General features: G+C 37.7%; 1 protein-coding gene across 2 annotated transcripts in view; it reads right to left on the bottom strand.

The window, feature by feature from the left end:
• Window positions 1-24,831, bottom strand: part of LOC126965095 (uncharacterized) — a 128,642-nt gene that overhangs the window by 28,964 nt on the left and 74,847 nt on the right. Inside the window, exon 2 of one of the 2 annotated variants that reach the window (XM_050808558.1) lies at window positions 18,712-18,827. In XM_050808558.1, the coding sequence (XP_050664515.1) occupies window positions 18,712-18,784 (73 nt within the window). In that variant the 5' untranslated portion in view covers window positions 18,785-18,827. Of the gene's footprint in view, window positions 1-3,680; window positions 4,152-18,711; window positions 18,828-24,831 lie in introns of those variants that run through there. The other variant, XM_050808557.1, reaches the window with a different exon arrangement.

Here is a 24,831-nt window from a genome sequence, read left to right as displayed (position 1 = left end):
ATACAAGGTGTATTACTCAGTTTGCCTTAAGTTTTGATGGTTGTGGCTAAAGTCAGAAAATAGTAATCCAGTAATGTCTTACCCACATGCGCAGGCGCAGTCATATTCTCTCTTTCATAAAAATGAATTGTTAGTAACACATAATTATACATACTATTTGTAAAAAATACAAAAATAGGCAGCGATAGGTATGTTATGACAATAAAAACTAAAATTTATGTACCTACGTGGCTGAAACCGTGCGGCACAGTTAGTTAATTATTAATGAATAGGATCAATTGTTAGCGAGAGACAGATGTAGATGTTACGGTTAGTGAGAATGTACAAAGAGTATGTAAATACTACGTAATAAGAGGCGGGACTGCCTAAGAAAAAATTGAAATTGAGTTTAGTATGAAACGTGCAGTCATTTGACATTTGCTTAAAATGTAGTGGATTTCGGCCTTCTCTATATCTATATTTATTCTTAGAGAGTTTCGCTAGGCCGAGAATGTATAAGTCGAATAGAGGAAGGATAGGAATTAATTTATAATATGGATTTGAATATGAAATTGCCTCTTGTAAGAAATATAGGACAGATTATACAAATTCATTGACATCAGTTGACCAGTGTGCAAAATTTCAAATAATACCGACGTGTCCGAAGGGGGCGAAAGTGACGTTAAAAATAAACAATATGTTATGTTTTTAAAGTGATAACCCTCACTTCTAGGATTAATACACAAATAAAATTTGAAAAACACAATTTTATGAACGATGCGGTATTCGAACATACGACCTCCGGCATTCCGTGCCGGTGCTCTAACCAACTGAGCTAACCGTTCGAGTACCGCCTCGTTATAAAATTCTGTTTGCTTTGTTCAACTCTCAGATTGTGGCTTCATCTACAGGATCTACTTTACAGTTGATAACCTGCTCACGCACGTTAAAAATTCCTAGCTAATGAAAGTGGGACAGACTGTTTAAATTATTATATTGTCATCGGTCCTTAGTAGGTGTGTAAAGTGTTTAATTCAATCCGACGTTTCAATGTGGGTGAAAATCCAACGATATACGTACCGTTATACATTACATAACTAGACACAGGTCATGCTAATATAAGGCGTTTAACAATGTTTGATTTTTTAAATAAAAAATGACAATTTATAAATATTAATTAACTTTTTTTTCTTTTTTTTTGACTTACTCGTGTAAGCCTTTCAGTCTTTGACATTTGAGTATTTTTGTTGCGTCACTTTGCATATATTGTAATTGAAATGATTTGTAAAACAATTAAAATGTAAATCTTGACTTAAAAGAGTGCCAATGAGTTTCTTGCTACTTCTTCTCATTAGCTCAACCCTTTACGATGTAGCGGTAAATTCAATAAGAAACAATATTTATATTTTTTTTTGACATTCATAAGTGTCATTTCCGTGACCTACATGAATAAAGTGTTTTTGAATTTGATCGCTTATATTATTATGGTTGATTTATGTTCACTCCATCATCAAATTGAAGACGTATCCAAAAAGGTACCAGCTCACGAGCACCAAGACAAGACAGCTGGTATGAAAGGATAAGCGTTTATATAAAAATATACTCAACGATGTCTCTCTCTAAACAGAAACCAGATAGAATAAGAAAAACAATAACCGACCACTGAGGACATAACACGCATCATAATACCATAAGGCACATATATATGTTTTTTTTATGACGTAGTCCACGATCAAGTGTTTTTTGTCTCGTTCTGAAGTCAGAGGCAATACTAGATTACGATTAACTGTTTCAGACACCTTCTAGAATACGGGCCGGATAGAGGCACTCAGATAGGGATCTCGCGAAAATCCTAAGCGAATTCAGTGCTTTATTAATAAATATTGACAAACTTTCACAAAAAATATTTTGCTCCAAACTTGGCAATAGCCTACACTATGGTTGGAAGACAACGATATATTTAAAACTTAATTACATATAAATTCCACGGCTCAGAAACAATCATATTCATCATGTTTACACCTACCGGGATCCGAACCTCTAGCTCAGTAAGCAGTATCACTAAGCACTAAGCTATTTGGGTCATTTTGACATTATAAGTTCACGATATATGATTGCTTTTTGCTTAAACGCTTCAAAAATATCTTTGGCTAGGAATTACATCGGCTCCTAGCCAGTACCGACTTACGTAGTAGCTACGACCCTCCAACCCTCCGGGTCGTTAACATTTTACGCTTTACATTTACAGGAGCTGGCTGAACCTGAGCCATCTGGTAGGATACGAACTCTCAACGGATTACACTTAAGCCTCCACACCCAGAATCATTTTTAACTTAATAGAATCAGTTGATTTGGGGGAGATGCTGTAGCAAAGATGGCCAAAGAAACAACGGAAAAGGTTTGCAGTCTTCGCAGGGATAACTGTCCTCAGCAGACAAACAAATAACAGGGTTGATGCTAGTGGAGCTTGCCAGGGAAGTCTTTTAGGACTAAAGCAAATTGAGATTCGTAAGCTCACCCATCGGCTTTCACACACAGGGTCACTGTCTGTAGGCATGTTATTGTACTGCATTGGTAGACGTCTAATGCGTAATCCATGATTAAGTAACGAAATAAAATATTGAGATGCATCCTAGAATACGGATCAAAGTGAGCAATGATAATAATGAATGACTTGGAACAGACAAAAGAAAACAGCAAAATGTTGACTGATAAAGAATAAAACTCAGGAGCGGTTCGAATGGTTGCCCATGCAATAGTAATATTAGTTATTCTTCTGGTGGCCATTATAGTAGCACTGCTGGTGCTAAGCCAACTATTATTTCTAATTTTGCGTAATTATTAATTCATTAGTATTTTCACATTGCAAATACTAATTCATTCACTAACTCAATATTTTGTTTCTATTAACTACTAAATTACTCTACTAGGGTTAACAGCACTCTCACAGAGTTGTGCTATGAAATTAATATTTTTCTTAAAGTACCTATTTATTACTTAATAGGTATTAGCATTTAAATTTTATCATGCAGATGATCTCTATAGACTATAATTTGAGTTCTTGTACCTACTATTATAATAGTCTTTGGTTCTACACCGATTTTTAAAATAACGTAAGAGTTATGACATATCGTAAAAATAAATAAAGAAAATGAGTAGATTAATCTATATCTCTTAATGATAGGGCATAACGGCATTCTTTTTCATTTAATTATAGTTAATTTTTAAAAGCTTACAATTTTCTGTCTACCAAGTTGTTTTTCTTGTAAATCGAAAGATATATTTCCGAGAATTATTGTAGAGATCATTGAGTTGGCATGACAGGGCTATCACAAGAGGTGATTACGGAACTGTCTGTCATGAAAATTTATTTAAATTCACACAAACAACGTCTGGCGCGTCACGTTCCGCCGCTATCGGGCGGTTGTTATCACTTGGCAGTTGGCACGCCGCGGCTCGCGGCTCGAGTGCCAGACTCGCGAGTCTCGACGCAACGCCTTGCCGCAAGGCACGGCCCCGGGTTTCATCCGTCCTCGATCTCCTAGGCTCCTACCATAAGTTCAGACCACAGACAGATCCCAATTCAACACAACGACATTTATTTGAAATCATTTTAAGCAAAAGCAATTAAACTATTTCATTCTAAACGTAAATAGAACCCTGATAAATAAATTGAGGAACTAAATAATACTATAACTCACTATTTGGATCAGTGTTGTCCACAATGATATTGTATGTTTCTACAGATGATAGAGCCGTGTTGTATACTTGGTTCTTCGATGACACGACGTTGGAGTTAATTGTAAACGAATCGATCACACTATCATTGTTATAACGATCTTGATGGTTACACTGCCACACACTTTAACTTGGCTTGAAGCTTAAAATATTTAACAAAACAATCACAGGGCAATACACGGAGATTACAACACCCGTAAAGCGCTCTATAATATTTAACTATCATTCGCTAATAAATAAAATATGGTTTTACATGTAATAACACTATAAAAATAAATAATTTGTAAAACAAAGATAACATTTGAATTCCACTAACGCGAATTTAGTATGAGTGTTACTGAGCTTATCTTTCATATTGGCAGTAGCACGACTGCCATACAGCGAGTCTTGTTGTTCAATGACGCGCTCGCGGAGTGAGGTCGGCGACGGGCGCGGGAGAGGGAGGGCGCGCGGCGCGGCACACGGGCCCGGGGGGCGGAGGGGGGGGGGGGAGACGCTCGGTACGCGGCGGCGGCGACGAGCGACGAGCGACACTGCACCGGCTGGCTCGCGAGTCGCGGCTGCCCCGATATCCACGCACACACACGCGCTGTCTGCTCGTAAACACACCGTCTAGCCGCGCTGGTGTGCTCAATTGGAGCCGCGATGATACGAGCCGCTAAGTGTGCGTACTATGATAGTGTCCACAATCCACATGTGTACACACGCACACAGGTGTGCGGACCTCGACGCTCGCTACCGTCGTTTATGTATGTAATAGTACGCGATGACGCGTTTTGTCAGCTCGTGAGACGAGACGGTTGGCATTGCTCAATGATTGAGCTGCACTCGATAGCCGACAGCCGCACGTAACATCCAAAACATACTGACAAGTGTTTGCAATCACTGTTTTCACTAAGTAATGCCTAAGCAACGAGCACTACCCGTAGCTTGGCCGCATGAGTAACTAGGTACTCGCGTGTCTTGATAAAGCATCACCTATATTATGTATTTCGTAGGTAATATTACATCAGTCATCAATACCTATCTTCGACGATGCTTGCAAAAATGTCAGTTCTCTTGGTGATGTTTCTTTAATAAGTAGATAGGTACTTACCTAATGTAAATAAGGCTTAGGATCTTGAAGTTATCTAATAAATTCCTTAATAACAATAGTTTTTTATAGTATTTATTTATTTACAATTCTGTTACAATTTTTAAAATTACTTAAATAAAGCATGAAGTGAAGTATTTTATTTCATTAATTTATCAAAATCAAAACCTTTATAACATTAACATAATATTACAGTATTCGTAGATACTTTTGCTTCTTTGAAAGAAACAATATTTTATTGCACAAAAGTTCACTTTTCCATGTGTTTAGCGTGCGGAAAGATATTTCTTTCCGAACTAGATATTGTATTTGTTTTCCTCTTGCATAGGCATGTAGAGGTATGATTGATATTTTTTGTCCCTACGCAACGTCAAGTGATCCAGCCGTTCACAGAGCACTGGGTCCCCGACAAAACGAGCAGCTCTGCGTTGCACGCGGTCAAATGGATCGATCGGATACTGGGGTGCGCCAGACCAGAGATGACAGCAATACTCAATGTGTAGCCGGACCTGCGCTTCGAAGCTAATTTGACTTTGTTTTCCAGATGATCGCGGAAATGACAATCGCAAGAGATTTCGAGACCCAGTACTCGGATATTAGGCAAAGCATTAAGAGAAATGTTCTCGAAGAGCGGTGATTCGACAAATGAGAGTTTTTTTGTGGTAAGCGCGCAAACTTGAGTCTTGTGGGGGTTAAATTTTGCAAGGATCATTTTTGCCTATTCCGCGACCTTCTCAAGAGATCTCTCGTTAATATTCATGCAAGATTGGGATTAAGTCTAGTTACAATAGTTTTTGCGTTTTTGACTTTACCAGTTGCAGGCTCCTTTGCACAGGAAGCCGGCTAGATTATGGATACCACAACGGGGCCTTGTGCTGCCCAGTAATGTGTAAACATTACTGTGTTTCGGTCTGAAGGGCGCCGTAGCTAGTGAAATTACTGGGCAAATGAGACTTAACATCTTATGTCTAAAGGTGACGAGCGCAATTGTAGTGCCGCTCATAATTTTTGGGTTTTTCAAGAATGGGTGGAGCGTATAAATTACCGTTTGAGCTGAGCGTCCTGCTCGTCTCGTCCATTATTTTCATAAAAAAACATAGATACAGACAATCTGACAAACAAAAACATAAACGAGTGTGCTTTAGACCTCACGACTGAAGTAATTATAAAATTGTTCAAGACCGTAATGTTATTACGAAACATTCAAGAATTAACCGATAGCGTAATACTCTCGTCTCGCATTCAACAGCTTACTCCCCAAGTCAAGCATGGGTAAAGAAGTTTAACTTCAAAAATATTATAAAGTACATTTTTGAATTTAGTAGTCAAAGTCAAAGTCAGACAAACTTCATTCAATTTGGCTTAAACTAAGCTCTTTTGAATCGTCACTTTAACTATACTAATATTTCTTTAAAATTACTGAATCTACCATATTATGTTCGAAAAAGTAGAGCTCGTGAGAAGAATATACAAGAAAATCAACGGTCACTCTTTTCAATCAATAGAGTATTTTACAATAGCTGTAATATACAAAACAAATTAGTTTGTAATACGCTGCATTCAATATATGAATCGTGTTAGTTAAAAGCGTTTTAAATATAAACTATTTCATAAAAAGTTATAAAGAATAAACTGTATGAATATAAATTATCGAATATTGGATGTCACCTTACATAATAGTGAGGCACCAAAATAAGCCGGTAAGCGTGTAAATACATAGCCCCACGCACACACTTACACTAATACAAGCCGATCAGTTTGCGTCGAAATAAAATATTTTAAAAATGCCGTCGTGCGTTGTGAAAAAGTGTCGAAACAAGAATATAAAGTATTTGTAGATATATAATTATCTAAGGGAGAAAAAATTGTGTAACTGATACACCCCGTAACCGAACACACACTAGCATAAAGGTGCTTCACTTGCTAATATCACGGCGCGGAGTTCTTCTTTTTTTAGTAGTCCGTGATGTTTCGTAGTAAGGATGTTTCGTGAACATGATGGTCGTGATTACAGTCATAATTAGTAATTGGATCCAACAAATACATCTGATCTGGCACCACAAGCAGCACCCGTTCACGAATTGACACATGGACCAGCCATCGTTCCCTTCGCACATTTTTGAGGGATGAATAACCGTGTACACATGATATCTACAAAATTATAAAAAGAAGGCTCACAAAGCACGGACGATTCTATATAATTTTAAATAAACCAAAATGCGCTCCAACTAGATACCGCACTACCTAAGAACAATTGCTTTTTTATCACGGTAACTATTAGATGCTTGCGTGCGTTGTATCTTGACACTCAATGGCATCTTTCAAATATTTGTAAAATACGCTTCGTGTTATTTTACATTGAAATTAATAAAATACAAAATACTTACTGATGATATGTGATCCCAGTGTCTTTCTTATTTCTTGTAGTAGGTATATTTTATCAAAGTTTTGTGTAAAAGAACATGTGGCTTTTAAAAGCATATACATCGCACAAAAGGCTTAGGTACTTACTAAGTCGACGTAACCGAGCAGTGGCATAACAAGCTTACGTTTGTTCCTGGTCAACATTATGATTATCACAATTTCTAGAAAATTCGCTTATGTCATAACATTATCAAGAATATATAGAGAAGCAATTGTTAAAATGTGTATAAACCCGCTATTATATTATTTTTAAAACACCTAAGTATCGTGAACCAACACAACCACAGACAGTTAATATTTACGTAAACTAAAAACATAGACTCCATGGTCTAGTTAAGATATAGGCCATATGACGCGATGTATGAACATTGCCAGAACTACACAATATTATTGTGTCATTTAGGATCAGCATCGACTTTGTTTCTAATTCCACAATATTATAGTTCAGTCAAGGAGGCTCGAGTGCATTACTTTCTTATACCTTTATTTTGACTACACAATTTATTAATAAACAAGCACATACATGCACACAAACATTCACACTACTTACATACATACAAACAAAACTACATACACACATACTTCCACATTTACATTACACAATGCATAGCCGCACTCGCCGGCGAGTATGTTCTTCTCATGTTTTCATGTTTCATCTTTTCTCCTTCCTACAAGCACACCGCCGGTCCGAGGTTCGAGTCTCCTTCAAAGACGCCCCGCGACTGTTGTTGCGTAGTCTTTGCGGCCCACGTCCTATGTCGCTGTAAAAGCCTTCAGGGCTGACAGCATATAGGAGGTTTTTAGTCGGTAGGGTGTGTCCGCGTAAGCTGAGTCCGATATATGGGTCCCGTTTCGGGATTATCAATACGTAAATGTATTTTTCTCCTCTCCAATAAAAATACACAATTTATGATATAAAAATATACTTCCCGGACTCCGACAAGTAAAAAAAGAAGGACTCCGTGTCACCTTTCATAACAGTGAGGCACCAAAACAAGCCGGTAAACGTGTAAATACATATCCCCACGCACACACTTACACTAATACAAGCCGATCGGCCGCCATTATGAGATTTGCCATCGTCTGTGACATATCAGTTTGCGTCGCAATAAAATATTTTAAAAATGCCGTCGTGCATTGTGAAAAGGTGTCAGAACAATAATATAAAAGTATTTGTGGATATATGATTATTTAAGGGAGAAAAAATTGTGTAACTGATACACGAGCATAAAGGTGCTTCTCTTGCTATCACTATCATCATGGCGCGGAGTCCTTCTCTTTTTTACTAGTCTGTGTCCGGGAAGTATATTTTTAATTTTCAATGGTTTATCATATTAAGAGGAACTTTCCCCCGATACAGAAAGTAACGATAACCGTTACATTTAAATAAAACACCATTAAAGGATTCAAACGCGTGTAATTGTAACTGTTTTTTCATTAGATTTTTCGTAAAAGTTACATTTTTATTTTAGCTAACCCGACGTTTCAAGACTTTACCAGATCTCGTTTTCAGGGGGACTGCAGATGAAATGAGTCAAAGATAGTATTTGTCATTATGAAGTTTAGCGCCATTTATCTACTCGGAGGTGGTATTTGCTGTACACAGATGGTTTTTGGCAAACTTTACTGACAGTGTTCTCTTCTTTTTATACTCTTTATAATAGCTTCACTTGTATGTGGTATGTATGTTTGTAACTGACTCCTTTAGACGTGATTTTGACCCACTTTAGACGGCCAGGTAAATTATTGTATTGTCATCGGTCCTCGATGACAATACAATAATTTGATAAGATTATTCCATTATTCAATTTGCAAACTAAGATTTTTGTAAATTTATATAATTTTTATCTATAGTCGATATAGCAGAAATTGATGTTAAAAGTACTTAATAGTTTTAAAAATACTCTTTTATAGAAAATTTAACTAAAAAATGAATAGTAAATGATAGTTAAAAAAATGCTTTTTTTACATTAAAATATATATTTTTTTACACTACTTCAATTTAAATTTTTTAAATTTATTAAAATTATTTTCTATTTTTTGGTTGAATTTTATATAAAGCGTGCTTTTTAGTTTTTTTAAACTATTATTTATTTAGTATATATAGTTGTGGGTTTTCGGTTTAAATCTAATGTAAAAACAAAGATAATACTTTTTCTAGGCGGCGGTGATCATTTAACACCAGGTGACCCGTTCGCTCTAATTTGAATATGTTCAAATTCAAATTCAAATATTTTTATTCAAAATAGGATGTGACATCACTTATTGAAAGTCAATAACTAACACCCATTCCAAAATAAATGCCTCAGACCTGAAAAGAACGGGCGCAACAAACTCAGCGGGATTTTTTTTCATCGAAAAAAATATGTTTACAAAATAATATTGTACAATTAAACTTATTATTTAATAGCATGAGGGCGGTCGCTCCATTCCCAATCTGCGGTATCATTAAGAAAGTCATTTATGTTATTGTAACCTTTACCACACAAACGTTTTTCAACAATTCTTTTGAATAACGTAATACTTTTGTTTTGAACATTTACTGGGATCTTGTTTGTAAATGCATTTACATCGCCCCACAAAAGACTTTCTAACTCGACTTAGCCGAGTAGTAGGCATTATAAGTTTATGTCTGTTCCTGGTGTTAACATTATGGTTATGACAGTTTCTAGATGCTTCGAAAACTGTACAATGTAAAAACTTTTTAATATCACGTCTGTTCGAAGGAGCTTATATTGTATTTTACATAAACAGAGACTAAAATAACTTTGTTATATTTCTGGCATGTTACCTTAATACATCGTATTAAATTTCCTACATGTATTTTTATCATATCTATTTGAAAATAACTAGTTTATACATCTTAAATAGGGACATTATATGTTAAGGATATTATTATTAGAATAAGTTCCAAAGTTTTATATTACAACTAGCTGCCCCGACGGACGTCGTTCTGTAGATAATAAAAAAATACTGTTTTACAGGAAATTGCCAATAATTTTTCGAAAACATCAAGAATTATTTCGTAAAAATGCTCCCTGTTGTTATAATGAAATTGTTTCACAGCGGAACTGTCAAACCGTGCGTCAGAAAATTCTCTCATAGAAAATATGTCTAGACAAAACAAATATTGATAATTAAAAATAATTATGGGTCCCAAATCGAAATAAAAACTATACTATCACTCAAGTTGGACCAAACTGCACTCCATGAAGTAACACACATACATAAAATCACGCCTCTTTCCCGTAGGGGTAGGCAGAGACCATTTCTTTCCACTTGCTACGATCCTTACATACTTGTTTCGCTTCGTCCACTTTCATTATCGTTTTCATACATGCTCTCCGGTTTAGGGTATTCTTGACTTGGCCTTTTTTCAAGACGTCCCTGATTTGATCTTGAAACGTCCGCCTAGGTCTAACCCCTCCAACACTTTCATTCACACTGGCCTTATACACTTTCTTCGTCAATTGTTCTTCATTCATTCTCTCGACATGTCCAAAACATCTCAGCAATCCATGAAGTAATCCCCACTAAAATCTGTTCATTAGTTTAGGAGTCCATGGCGGATAAACAACGTGACACGTAATATATTAAGATTAACTGTAGGCTAACTAGGCTGTATGATATGAAGACCAAAGCGCGAGCAAAATTAAAAAAAAGTTTAAAAATGAATGACAGCATTATATTATTATTTTCTCCCGAAAAAAGATCCTTTATTTTATTGTCTTGTATTTTTTTATTATTACGACGATACCATTCTTTGCAAAAGTGCAAGAAGAGCCAAGTTTTTTAAAAAAATCTATACATTCCGAGGTACCGGTTTCTGTATATTTTGTAATGTTTTATAATTTTGTAATAAGAAATCTATTCTATTTTAGCATCAGATCCCAAAAAGACTAGAAGTATGAACCATAGCTTGAAATGACTTTGATAATAACTAAAGAGCGGTAAAATACTAATATTTAGTGAATAAATATTGCCTATTTATAACACCAATTTAGCTCCTTCAATTATAATTGTTGATTTTAACTAAACTTTGTAAGAACACTAACGGTTATGTCTTTAAAGCGAAGAGTAAGCAGAAAACACACAAAGAAGGTGTTTTTAGAAAAGTTTTGTGGTGAAAATATAGGATTTCGAGCTATGAACACTACTTAATCCTGTTACACATATCCTTAAGCCTTATTTGTAGGTTGCTAATGCTTGCTGTTGATTATAGTTAACACTCCAGAGCATTTTTGAACTACCACTTTTCTTTGCAGTTAAACAAGTTTTTGGCATGGCATGACGCATTTTTTTAGTACTACTCTCAGAAAAGTTATTCTTATAGCTTGTACTTTTTTGTGTAGGTACATTTATTCAGTTTTGTTATGAATAACAAGGATTGTAAGCACATAAACAATTTTCCACGCAAGAATTTTTTAAATATTGGCTTTGTAACATAGATGGGGCCAGCAGCCGTGAACTCATATCGCTCAAGGTCGCTGGCATTTAGTGCCGCCTTAAGTTTTTTTATTTATTTATTAGGTGGCTATGGATGGTAAGTTTTTCAGATTGTTGTGTCTTTAAGAAATCCAAGGGTTGCCGGTAAGCGATACACCTTATCTGTGTATGGGTTAGAAACCTCGTGGAAGAGTCAAAAGGTGCGCTGATGTGATCCTTCTGGAGTTGTAAAAAGAAAACTTTATATTATATGCAAATTTAGACAAATTTTTAAATTTTATGTACAGATATTTAGCGAGTATTGTATCATCATCTCAGCTGAAAAACATCCAGTGCTGGATTCCTCCAAAGATTTCTACTCATTTCCTCTGGAGATGATGATCTGTGCGATCTCCACGATACTTCACTACTAATAACACTACATAAAGCCTACTACTCGGTGAGTCGAGTAAGTAAGTCTTTTGTGGGGCGATGTATATGCATTTACAACAAGATCCCAGATAATGTTCAAAACAAATGTATTACGAAATACAAAAGAATTGTTAAAAAACGTTTGTGTGGTAAAGGTTATTAAAACATAAATTGCTTGCTTAATGATAACACAGATTGGGAATGGAGCGCCCGCCCTCAGGCTATTAAATAATAAGTTTAATTGTACGATATTACTTTGTTACCATTTAACCATTTTTATGAAAAAAAAAAAGCCCGCCGAGTTTGTTTCTTCTCAGGTCTGAGGCATTCTTTTGAAATGGGTGTTAGTGTTTTGACTGTCAATAAGTGATTTTATAACCTATCTATATATATAAAAATGAATTGCTGTTCGTTAGTCTCACTAAAACTCGAGAACGGCTGGACCGATTTGGCTAATTTTGCTCTCGAATTATTTGTGGAAGTCCATGAAGGTTTAAAAGGTGAATAAATATGAAAGTGTTCGGAATTGAATAAATACAACAATTTTGTTTTCCTTTGATGTGTCCACCGTCGTCCGATATTTGTTTTGTATGGACATATTTTCTATGAGAGAATTTGTTGACGCACGGTTTGACAGTTCTGCTGTAAAACAATTTCATTACAACAACAGGGAGCATATTTTACGAAATAATTCTTGATCTTATGGTATATTATTGACAAATTCATAAAAAACATTATTTTATTTATTACTAGCTGATACCCCGCGACGTGGTTCGCGTACGTATTTTTACACCTTGGGTTACATTACTGGACTTTTAGTAGGGATCCCTAATTTTTTTGAAAATGTTATACAGCCTATAACACTCGGGGATAATGTAGCTTCCCAACAGTGAAAGAATTATTCAAATCGGTTCAGTAGTTACGGAGCCTATTCAATGCAAACAAACAAACAATCAAATCTTTCCTCTTTATAATATTAGTATTATATATCTATACAGAACAACGTCGGGTCAACTAGCTTTGAATAAAAATTTTTGAGTTTGAATTTGAATAGGGTATGCAACTTATTCTGGTGATGCTGGCCAGATCGTCGTTACGGTACTTGGTCGCCAGTCGAGAACTTTGATTTGATTGATGCCCAACAGTCACCTGTCCTTCGAGCTATGTGCCGTTTCGCAATCATTTGGGCTATGTCGGTGATTGTGGTTCTATTACGGATCTCCTCATTCCTCACAGAGAAACTCCGAGCAAAGCCCTCTCGATTGCCCTCTGAGCGACCATGAGCTTTCTCACGAGGCCCATAGTTGGTGACCACGTCTGCGTTCCGTATGTCATCACTGGCAACACATTGTATTGTATATATAGATAAAAAACATTTTTTTATTTGGTTGAGTTCTTGTCACAGGCTTTGTCATGGCGGAGTCGTTCTTTTCCTTGGTCGAGGGAGGCGATGGCTGGTTCATGCGTCATGCTCGTGAACGGGCGCTACTTGTGGTGACTAGGTGATCCTGTTATACGAAACTCTGCTTTATGTTTTATATACCTAGTAACGTTGATGAGTAAATATAAATAAATATATTAAAAATATCCGGAGCGGCACTGCATTGTAATGGGCAGGGCGTATCAATTACCATAAGCTGAACGTCCTGCTCATTAATGAAAATAAGGGACGGGGAAGCTATATATATTTTTATAACCGCTACTGAAATGCTCGAATAATCTCTTTATTTATTTACAATATGTGTGAATTAATCCTTCTACTGTACTCAATAACTCTAGTGTTGTTATTAATTAATTTACACTATTTTTTGACTTATATTAGATTGAGGTTCGACTATTTTGTTGCATTATTTTATATAGTATATTGTAATTTAAATAAAACGTAACTATAGCGATGAATCTGTAAATGTTAATCTTAAAGAGTGCCAATGAGATTCTTTCCAAGTGGAAGTCTTCTCATCAAAGCTCAACCATTTCCGAAATGGTTATTGGTAAAAAGGCATAAAGGCATAAAAGGCATTTATTTTCTCAAAATTGATTCCTTTAGAATTATTTTTGATATAATTTCTAATAACTACTAGATACTACTACCGCTTCGGAAACAAATGGCGCTCTGAGAGAGAAGAAGCCGCGCAAGAAACTCTCCCAGCATTCTTTTTTTTGCGCTCTTTTCAATAAAAGTATACAATATTGTACAGTCATTTCTATCGCTATAAAATAATCACAATTTAGTTTTTTAGAGCCATTTTTTTTATAAAACATTTAAATTTATTTATAGATAATGCCTGAACAGTGGCTGGGACTTTATTATAGAATTGTATACATTTACCCTTAAAGCTATTATGTATCTTATGAAGCCTACTAGAATTAGTTATAAGCAATCCCTTATTTCTAGTGTTATAATAATGAAAATCACTATTAAGAGCAAAAAGGTGACGATTTTTGTGAACGTATATTAAATTTTCATAAATGTACTGACAATGAACAGTCATAATATTTATTTCGTAGAAAACCACCTTTTGACATTCATAAGTGCCATTTCCTTGACCTACATGAATAAAGTGATTTTGATTTGATTTACTCAAACATAATACAGATACTTTCCAATCGCACCCTACTCCAGTAAATTCTGTATCGGAAACAGGATGTCGGCAAAACATACAGTAATAGTAACCAGCTGTTTGGCGAACCTATACATTCTGTTCCTGATTACAATTAAATTTCTCGTTTAATTTAAATTAAAGTGGATCAATTTAAGTTACTTTAAAGTTAGATTCAAATAAAGTTTATTCAATTAGGCATAAATTAAGCGCTTTTGAATCGCCACTATAAATAGTTCTTTTAAATTACTGAATATGCCATAAGTTCGGAAAAAGTTGAGCTCGTGAGAAGAACATACAAGAAACTCAACAGCCACTCTTTTCAATCAAATAGAGTATTTACAATGGCAGTAATATAAATAATAAATTAGTTTGTATGGTGCTGCATCCAATATACGAATCGTATTTAAATTATATAAATTAATAGTTGATCCGACAGACGTAGTGCTGTAAATAATAACAAAAATACTGTTTCTTATGAATTTGTTAATAATGTTTCATAACATCAAGAATACTTTCGTAAAATATTATACTCCCTTTTGTTATAATGAAATGGTTTCATAGCAGAACTGTCAAACCGTGCGTCAATAAATTCTCTCATAGAAAATACTCCACAAAACAAATATTGGAAATAAAAATGATTATGGGTCCCAAATAGAAATAAAAACTATCCTATTACTCAAGTTGGACTAAACTGCACTCCATGAAGTAATCCCCATTAAAATCCGTTCATTAGTTTAAGAGTTCAATGGAAATAAACATCAGGACACTGGATTTATATATATTAAGATTATATTTCAAACTATTAAGTACATGAACAATCTCTGGAAAATACATTTTATTTTTGAACAAACAAGGCCTCGTCACAGCAGAGTGTTCTAGTTTGTTTACATTTCACCTGTCAAAACTGACAGCGTGATGCTAAAGTGCTAAGTAATTTTAATCCTAGATTATTGAAAGTGATGGGACCAGATTTAGTTTTATTTTTAACTAGCTGTTGCCCGCGAATTTATTTTATGTTTTTTTAAATTATGTAGCATTAAAATGATATGGATAAATATCGTTTTTGTGTAAACAGCTTTTAAATTACCGCTTTATAAATGCCATTTATTTTAAATATTAAAATGGACATAGTGTGTTATCCTAATACTCGAGACTCGGCGACTCAACTATTGCGTCACCTCACTCAATAGTTTTGTGTTCCCTAGATTGCTTGGCGGCTGTGTAAATCATTTGTATGTGTGCGTGTGTCGATTCGGGCGCTCTAGTATGAAGTTAAAGTATTCTTCTATTACTACATTGTGCCGTAAGAGGCGAGTAAGGGCTTTTTAAAACAAGGAGAGTCACGCTGCCGTCTTATGACATCAGCACAATCGGGCCAGACTCGTCCGGGTTACTTACCACACTCGCCAGAATACCGGCGTGAAATAGCGGCCTAGGGCCGCTATTTCCAAAACCAACCAAACTATGACAGCGGTACTTAAAGAGTTGCCCATCGCATTTTGGGGAAGGCACAGAACCGCGCATGTCAAAGGACAAACAGGGCAGTAACACCGCGGCACCCCGCGCCACGGTTAATATGGACTTTTGTAACATCAGGGGAAATCACTCCAATTTAAACACTGTGCCCCACCTCCTTGAGACGGCGCAGCCAGCCTTGTTGTTCCTTACGGAGACGCAGATATCTCTATACCTAGCGATACGTCATATTTAACGTACCCCGGGTACGAAATTGTGCATATTTTTGTTTGCCTCATGCCGGGGTATGTGTATGCGTTAGGGAGGATATCTGTTGTCGCCGTCTCGGCAATTTTTAGGGTAGGGACCTGTCTACTCTCTGGATCCACTTAGATTTAGAGGACCGCGTCCGCATCTATGCGTGTGTCTAAAGGTCCCATAGTGGTAACGCAGACACGGATAATCTCATGGGCTGCGTTCAAGCGGCGATTGACGACGTGCTTGCACTGGCGTATGGTTGAGTCGCGCTACAACGATTCTCCCGGATGTGCACAGCCACACGCCATCCTCATTGGATCTTTTGCTGACTACACATCCTGATAGTTACCAAATCTCTGTTTACGCCCCGCTCGGAACGTACGACCATTGCGTGGTCAGGAGTGTAGTGCCTATCTAACGCCCACGTCGCAGACCACCAGCGACCCGCCGCGATTGGCACTACAAGTCAGCAGACTGGGATTGGATGCGTTCCTTTTGCATCCTTGGGACAAGGTTTGTTTCCCTTCGGATGATCCCAGTACCTGCGCCGTTGCTGTAGCCGATGTGATACTGCAGGTCAAGGATTTTTTTATACCAAGCTCTGTAGTACCGATCGGTGGCTGATCACAGACTGGTTCGATGCGTCTGTCAAAGTAGCATCTGACTGCAAAAAACATGCGTATCAAAAAGGTTGCGGCGCTGGGCTCAAAAGATCCGAACTGCAAAGTTCTAAAGAGGAAATATGACTGTTCCTCCAGATTCTTTAAGCGGCAAATCGCCCGTGCGAAATTGAAGCACGTTGTCAAAGTCGGCGAGCAGCTATCCAGTTACCTGACTAGAGCACCCAAGTTCTGGTCGTTCTCGAAAGCTGCTCTTGGTAACTTCAACCAGCCGTCCCTGCCGCCGTTGCACATGAGGAATGACACCCTGGCCCATACGGCAAAAGAGAAAGCCGATCTCCTATGCACTCTTTTTGCCTCCAACTCGAATCTTGACGACAACGGAAAAACACCGCCGACCATCCCGCGGTGTCAGAGCTCTATGCCTGAAGTATAGTTCAGACAGAAAACTGTTCAGCGAGCTATCTTTTCGTTGGACGTCAGGAGGTCGAGTGGATGCCATTTCTCCAATCGTGCTTAGAACGTGTGCGCCTGAGTCGACACCGGTGCTAACGCGTTTATACCGGCACTTTTATTCAAAAGGCGTAGTATCTGACTTATGGAAGTCAGCCATTGTCCGTCCGATCCAAAAAAAGGAGACAGTTCGGATCCGGCAAACTACATGCCTATTGCTATTACCTCCCTGCTCTCCAAAATCATGGAGAGCATAATTAACCGCCAGCTCTTGGTATACCTAGAAGGTCACCTCCAACATACATTGCTATGCAGACGACAGCATTGCTGTTGCCGTATAAATGGGCCATGTCGGTCTCTCTCGGGAAATCGTCGACCAGTGCCGGGAGAAATTTGTGTCTTCTATCGAGTCTTCCTTGAGAAGATCACGAAATGGGGTAAATTGAACCTTGTCCAATTTGTCGTATCACCGCTCTTCGACAATACTTCCCTTAAAAACTCGTCTAGTATCGGAATACTGGGTCTCGAAATCTCCAGTGATTGCCAATTCCGTGGCAAAGCCAAATTGGCTTCGGAGAAGCTGGGCGTCATTAATAGACCACGGCAATACTTCAAGCCGGCCCACATTCTAGCGCTCTGCAAAGCACAGGTCCAGCCACACATTAAGTATTGCTGTCATCTCTGGTCTGGCGCACCCTATCAGCTCGATGCATTTGACCGCGTGCAACGCAGAGCAGCGCGAATTATCGGGGACTTTGCTTTGTGAATGGCTGAATCACTTGGCGTTGCGTAGGGACGTCGTTCATTGTGTGTCTTCTACCGTATTTATCACGGGGAGTGTTCCGAAGAGTTGTTTAACATGATTCCTGCCGCGAATTCCACCTTCGCACGACACGCCGCAAGTTAGAATGTCATCCCCATCATCTGGATGTGTGGCGGTCCTCCACAATGCAGTTTTGCTTTCTTCCACAAACTACAATGTTGTGGAATGAGTTTCCTTGTGCGGTGTTTCCGGGTCGACATGGGTACCTTCAAAAAAAGCGCGTACTTTAAAGGCCGGCAGCGCTCCTGTGATTCTTCTGGTGTTGCAAGAGAATGTGGTCCGCGGTGATTACTTCACACTAGGTGTACGCTCGTTTGTCCTCCTATTCCATAAAAAAAGTATAAAAAAGGGTAACTGGCGAATTATCAATTTCCAGTAGGCTTTAGGGAGTATTTCATGAGGACTTACGAGGCTTGGTGTAGCTGCGACGGTAGCGTGACGACGTCGGAGATGCGAGCGAGCGAGCACACCCGCGGTACATAGCAATGCTGCCCCGCCAACAAATGCGCCCGCCCACCACCAACCTGCAACATACAACCATAATTCGTTAACCCATTCATCAGAGGTCATACACTTGATCGTAGCTGACGGCAAACATTCAAAACAAACTTAGCAGTGTAGGCGCGGCTTAACCGAATGAGTATTTATCCCATACATAGAGTCACACTTACGCTCAAAAATTGTCTTAAGCAAAACTCTGCCTACGCGTCTTAGTCAGGGGTTTCGTCCAGTTGTGTGTCGATCGCGCTTTGAATACAACGCCACGCAAATAACAGCATATCCAAATTTAAGAAGGATGCAGTATCGTATCTCAACTATATTGGATATAACTATGGAAGATAATATCTTGTCATTACACGGTGCAATGTAACCGTAACTAGAGATACGTTATTGAAAACGGCCGTTAGTCGATTTCTTAAGTCTTTTGTTGTGTTATGTGTATGCTTTTACAACAAGATCCAAGAATGAAAAAGATTCAAAAGAAACAGTTTTACGAATTTCAAAACGATTGTTAAAAACGGTTATGTAGTAAAGTTTACTTTTACATAAAATATGACTTTCTTACGGCCGTTTTCAATAACCTATCTACCCTTACTTTACCTTACGGATACATAGCTGTCACCGTTTAATGACAAGATATTATCTATCCATAGTTATAGTCCAATGCTATCTGTCAATAGGTTATTGAATGTAAGTAAGCGTAATAGGATAGATTTCTGTACGTCTAGTAAGTTAAACTAAGGATAGATAGGATATTGAATATATGATACCACACAAGGGGAATGGAGCGACTGCCCTCAGGCTATTTAAATTATAAATGTTATTGTGACGAAATTCTATAAAAAAGCCCTCTGAGTTTCTTGTGCCCGTTCTTCTCACGTTTGTGGCATTAATTTTCGAATGGGTGTTAGTTTTAGCCGTTAAAAAGATATGAGTTTATTTACACGTTAAGAAAATTTTAACTTTGTATTAATAGTATGGTGACTTTATTGAGTGGTATATCCTGTCACATGTAAGGTAGGCATAGGTCTTTGCTACTGCGACTTATTTTGACCTCCCTAATGTGCCAGTAGAACCACTGATGAGTAGCAGTCCAACACGTGCCATTACAAGCTTCTTTGGGGCAGACATGTTATCAAACCATGCCCGTCGTGGTTCATTGCCTCACAGTTCCACAACTGCCAATTACTTTGCAAGGCATAGTGTGAGCAGAAAGACATTTGCCAGTTACTTTGCAAGGCACAGTATGAGCAGGACCAAATTTGCCAGTTACTTTGCAAGGCACAGTGTGAGCAGAACCATATATGCCAGTTACTTTGTAAAGCACAGTGTCAGCAGAACCATATTTGCCAGTTACTTTCCACGGCATAGTGTAAGGGTTTCCGATGTTGTTTCCCCAGTAACATCGTCTCACAGGCAGTACTGTGACCTTAGCCAGAATAACAGCGCAACGAATAGTTGTTGCACCTTCGTTACTGCATTTGACTCCAAGACCAATATGTCCATTCCTGTCGCCAATAGCTGCGAAGACATTGAAACGACTCCGCTGTCCGGCATGCTGTTTGTTTCTTTAACACATCATGGTTCATCGCAGAGCCGAGAAAACAGTCAATGTTTTCAAATTCCTTTATGGGCAAAGAGAACAGATAGATGCTTTTTTCTCTAGTCTGGTCCTCCTCCACGTCCATAACTTGCCGCGCTTGCCTTCGCCACCTTTATCACGAGAACCAAAGCCATCACGGGAACCATCAGGTCAACCGGCTGGTTTTCGACCGTCATTGTAGAATTGTAATCTTCAAAATGGCCTACGGTAATACGAATACGAATTGTTGAAAGAACAAAATGATAAATTTGAAATTAAATAGAGAACAAATATGTGGAATTTATTATTAATTTAATATAGTCAAATATATCAGATGTCAATGGAGAGGGCTATGCTTGGTTTTCCCTGCGAGATCAGATCAGAATTGAGGAGATCCGTAGGAGAACCAAAGTCGCTGACAAATCCCAATTGATTGCGAAACTAAAATGGCAGTGGGCACATAATTCGATGGACAGATGGCCGTTGGGGCAGTAAATCGAATGGAAACCATGTACCGGAAGACGCAGTATTGTTAGACATCCTACTCGTGGAGATCTATGAGGAAGGCCTTTGTCCAGCAGTGAACGTCTTACGGCTGATGATGATAATGATTTTTTGTATATAAGCCCTTAAATAATGAAAATAATACTAGAACACCCAACGCCAAGTAAATTAGCAGAATTCGAATACATACTATACGTACACATAACAGAGAAAGATAATACTTGTATGTATCAAGCCCAAATACCAGAAGCATTTTTTTCCACCAAGCCTCAATAATAATAGCGCCTCATTTGTTTACGAAATACTCCAGGAGCCAGTCGAATAAATGTAAATATACACGCTTATCCAAATTCAGCAATGAATCGATGATTTATTCAACAGTCAGCATATGATCGGTGTAATTTGCCAAGTGTATTCACCTTCAATTGTATTTTTATTCAAATTCTCGTAGCACGCATACTTCATTTTGAACGGGAAACAAGGCAAATAAATATTACACGTGTCGATGCTATAACGACATAGACGACCTGAGCGAGAGGTGAGGGCTATCGGATGCCACGTGTCCTGTTCGGAGCTACAGACTAGCTTGTGTTACAATGAAATGCATGTGTCGCTCTGAACGATTGATTCTTGGTATGAAAACCGCTTTAGGTGCGATTTTTTTATGAGAATCAAAGTTAAATATATTTTAAGGGCCATTCCCAATATACTATCTGCAGATAGAGATAAATTACTACCTTCTACTGACTGTAATTAGCTGTCAATAATCTGAAGCTGCCCCAATATACCCGATAAGTCATTCTAATCGCCTTATATTGGGACTCGTAAATTGCAATATCCAAACTTCTATCGCTAGTAAGCTATACGTCGTCCCATTGACAGACAGCGTGTACGGATAGGGTAAGTTACCGTCGATAAGTTTATTGGGACAGAAATGTCAACGATAGTAACGATTTTTATCTCAAGTAAGAGATAGACTGAATATTGGGAATGGCCGTAAATGTTCAGTGTTTGATAATTATATATTTATGAATTCGTTCATTGAATATTGAACAAAACAAACTTTATAAATACTTAGTCTGGCCATAAATACTGTTGCAATTAAAAATAAACAAAATATTACATTTGAATTTGGAATCTGTCATTTTTATATGATTGTTCATTGAGTTTTTTCATTTTGGCACCAAAACATTCACATCATTTTGCGATATTAAAAATTAAAATAGAGTGGGGTGATAAAGACAACCGAATCGCTGTGATTGCACAAAGTAGGTATGGAGCTAAATATAATTTTTAAAACTCTCCAAACGCTTGGTATTAGTAAAATGTTTGTGTACCGAGCTATTAATAGGTACAATGAGTCCTCCTCTGTTTGTGACAGAAAAAGATCTGGCCGTCCACGTAGAGTTCGTACGAAAAAGGTGGTCAAAGCAGTAAGGTAAAGAAAGGAAAAAATCCCGTCCGTTAGCAAAAGATTTTGATATCGGGAGATGAAGATAGCACCTAGAACAATTTCGCGTATCTTAAAAGATGACTTAGGACTGGCAGCCTATAAGAGACGTACTGGTCATTTCTTAAGTGGTAATAGTCTTTTCGTGGTAAAATCGAAACAACAAGTGTATCAAGATACCATTCTTGAGAAGGTAGTGATCCAGCAAGACTCAAGCACGAACTGACGTTACTTGGACATGAGAAGGAGCCAGAGATAATTATTTTACTTATGACTGTCAAAATGTACCTATACTGGAGTCTCGTGCCAGATTTTGGCGAGATAACACGTCCTGAGGATGCCTCGTGTAGAGGCGAAACACGTGTCGAATTGTTTAAAGACAAATATTGGCGGAATTAACACTAAAGAAAACTCAAATCATTTGTTATAATTATGGGTTTCCGCAAAGTAACGCCTACTTCAATAAATTTTCCAACGCCTCAGATCTGAGAAGAAAGGTTCCGAAAAATAAGTGTGTTTATACTATATGTGTAATAAAATTAAAAAATATTTCATTAAAACAACCTGGGGGCGGCCGCTACATTCCCAGATTGTTGCAATTTTTACCAATGTTTGTTAATATGGCATCAGATTACACATGTTTTTTTGGAAGAGAATGACAAAGGAGTGCAATGTAAAATGACCTTATGTTGAGTAAAACACAATAAAACTTGCTCGTTACTGCTTCACATAACTCTTTTTTTTATGAAAATAAGGGACGAGACGAGCAGGACGTTTAGCTGATGGTAATTGATACGCCATGCCCATTACAATGCAGTACCGCTTCGGATTTTTGAAAAACTTAAAAATTCTGAACACGGCACTACAGTTGCGCTCGTCACCCTGAGACATAAACGCTATTTTGTTTGTTTTTGTCAGTGTTTAATGTTAATGTTGTTATTTATTAAAGTGAAACTTTAATTTGCTTTTGGTAAACAACGACACAGCTAGTGAGTCCAAAAAACTGATCAACGAGGAAAAAGCAAATAATAGAGTTCAATTTGTTAGTTTCACTTTTACCGTGGTTTCATTCACACAATTCTTTTTCTATCTTATATTTTTTTTTGTTATTATGAACCCCCAACTGAATTACACATTTAAAAATTTTACATTATTTAAGTCTTACGTACTATATATTTATAGTAAATGCGTGGAATAAATGACTTATCATTAGTATTCACGGAAAAACCCTACCCAGGTCCCCACCCTGTGCAAAGATGCTTATAACTGTACTTAAATAATGCTTATGATCTTAAACTCTTTTTATTTCTTACGGCCTTGTCATGGCGCAATAGAGGTCACTATTAAAACAACGCAATTTAATTCCTTTGCATACGAGACACAAGACCTGTTTTAGAATGTACAGATGGCGTTACGATAATAAAAACCCGTTTCACGAAGAAAATAAAATCTTTATTGTCATTTATCGTAAACGTGTCAAATTAATAAATTGAGCTGCTGAGAAGTAACCTGGAGACCTCTTTAAGGAAGAGGAGGACAAACGAGGAATCACAGGAGCGTTGCGGGCCTTTAAGGAAGATGAAAGCGCTTTTTTTGAGGGTACCCATGTCGCATCCTCCCGGAAAACCATCAAAGAAGCTCATTCCACAGCTTGGTTGTGCGTGGAAGAAACCTCCTTGAAAACCGTACTGTGTAGAACCGCCACACATCCAGATGGGGGGTGCGAAGGTAGAATTCTTCGGTGAAACATCTCTTCGGAACTTTTTTACCAATGGGAGATTCCTTTGCACGGGATGCCGGCTAGATTATGGGGTACCACAACGGGGCGTATTTCTGCCGTGAAGCAGTAATGTGTGAGCATTACTGTGTTTTAGTCTGAAGGACTCGGTAGCTAGTGAAATTACTGGACAAATGAGACCTAACATCTTATGTCTCAAGGTGACGAGCGCAGTTGCAGTGCCACTCAGACTTTATAGGTTTTTCAAGAATCCTTAGCGGCGCTGCATTGTGATAGGCAGAGCGTATCAATAACTACAACTGAACGTCCTGCTCGTCTAATCCCTTATTGTCATAAAGAAAGGTGATTGGGATTCTAGTTGGTCATAGTACGTGAATGACATATACCGAGGATGTGTATTAGTACATTTTGATATTTTTTAAACTCACATAAAGTAATCACTAGAGTTCTAGACGCTGGCATTACTATTTCACATTTGCGTCGAGACTTAACCTTGTACCGAATCAACAGAACTGAGAAATTGTTGTCTATGAGACATGCATACTGATATTGCCGCGAAGAATACGAGTTTGAATAAGTGCTACTGTGATTCGCAAGAAAACACAAGTAGCTCACATGTAACAGAAGTGTTTTACGCGAAATTATCAGCAACGCATGAACCGGTTCGGATAAAATCAGACTCGCGATTACGACCGGATTGCCTTCTAACCGTCAAGGCATATTTACAACTTTTGATTGTGAATATCTTTTTTT

This window comes from Leptidea sinapis, chromosome 6 (assembly GCF_905404315.1).
Source record: "Leptidea sinapis chromosome 6, ilLepSina1.1, whole genome shotgun sequence".
Taxonomy (NCBI): Eukaryota; Metazoa; Arthropoda; class Insecta; order Lepidoptera; family Pieridae; genus Leptidea; species Leptidea sinapis.
The sequence above is the reverse complement of the archived record's forward strand: the minus strand, read 5'-3'. Positions and strand labels throughout refer to the sequence as shown.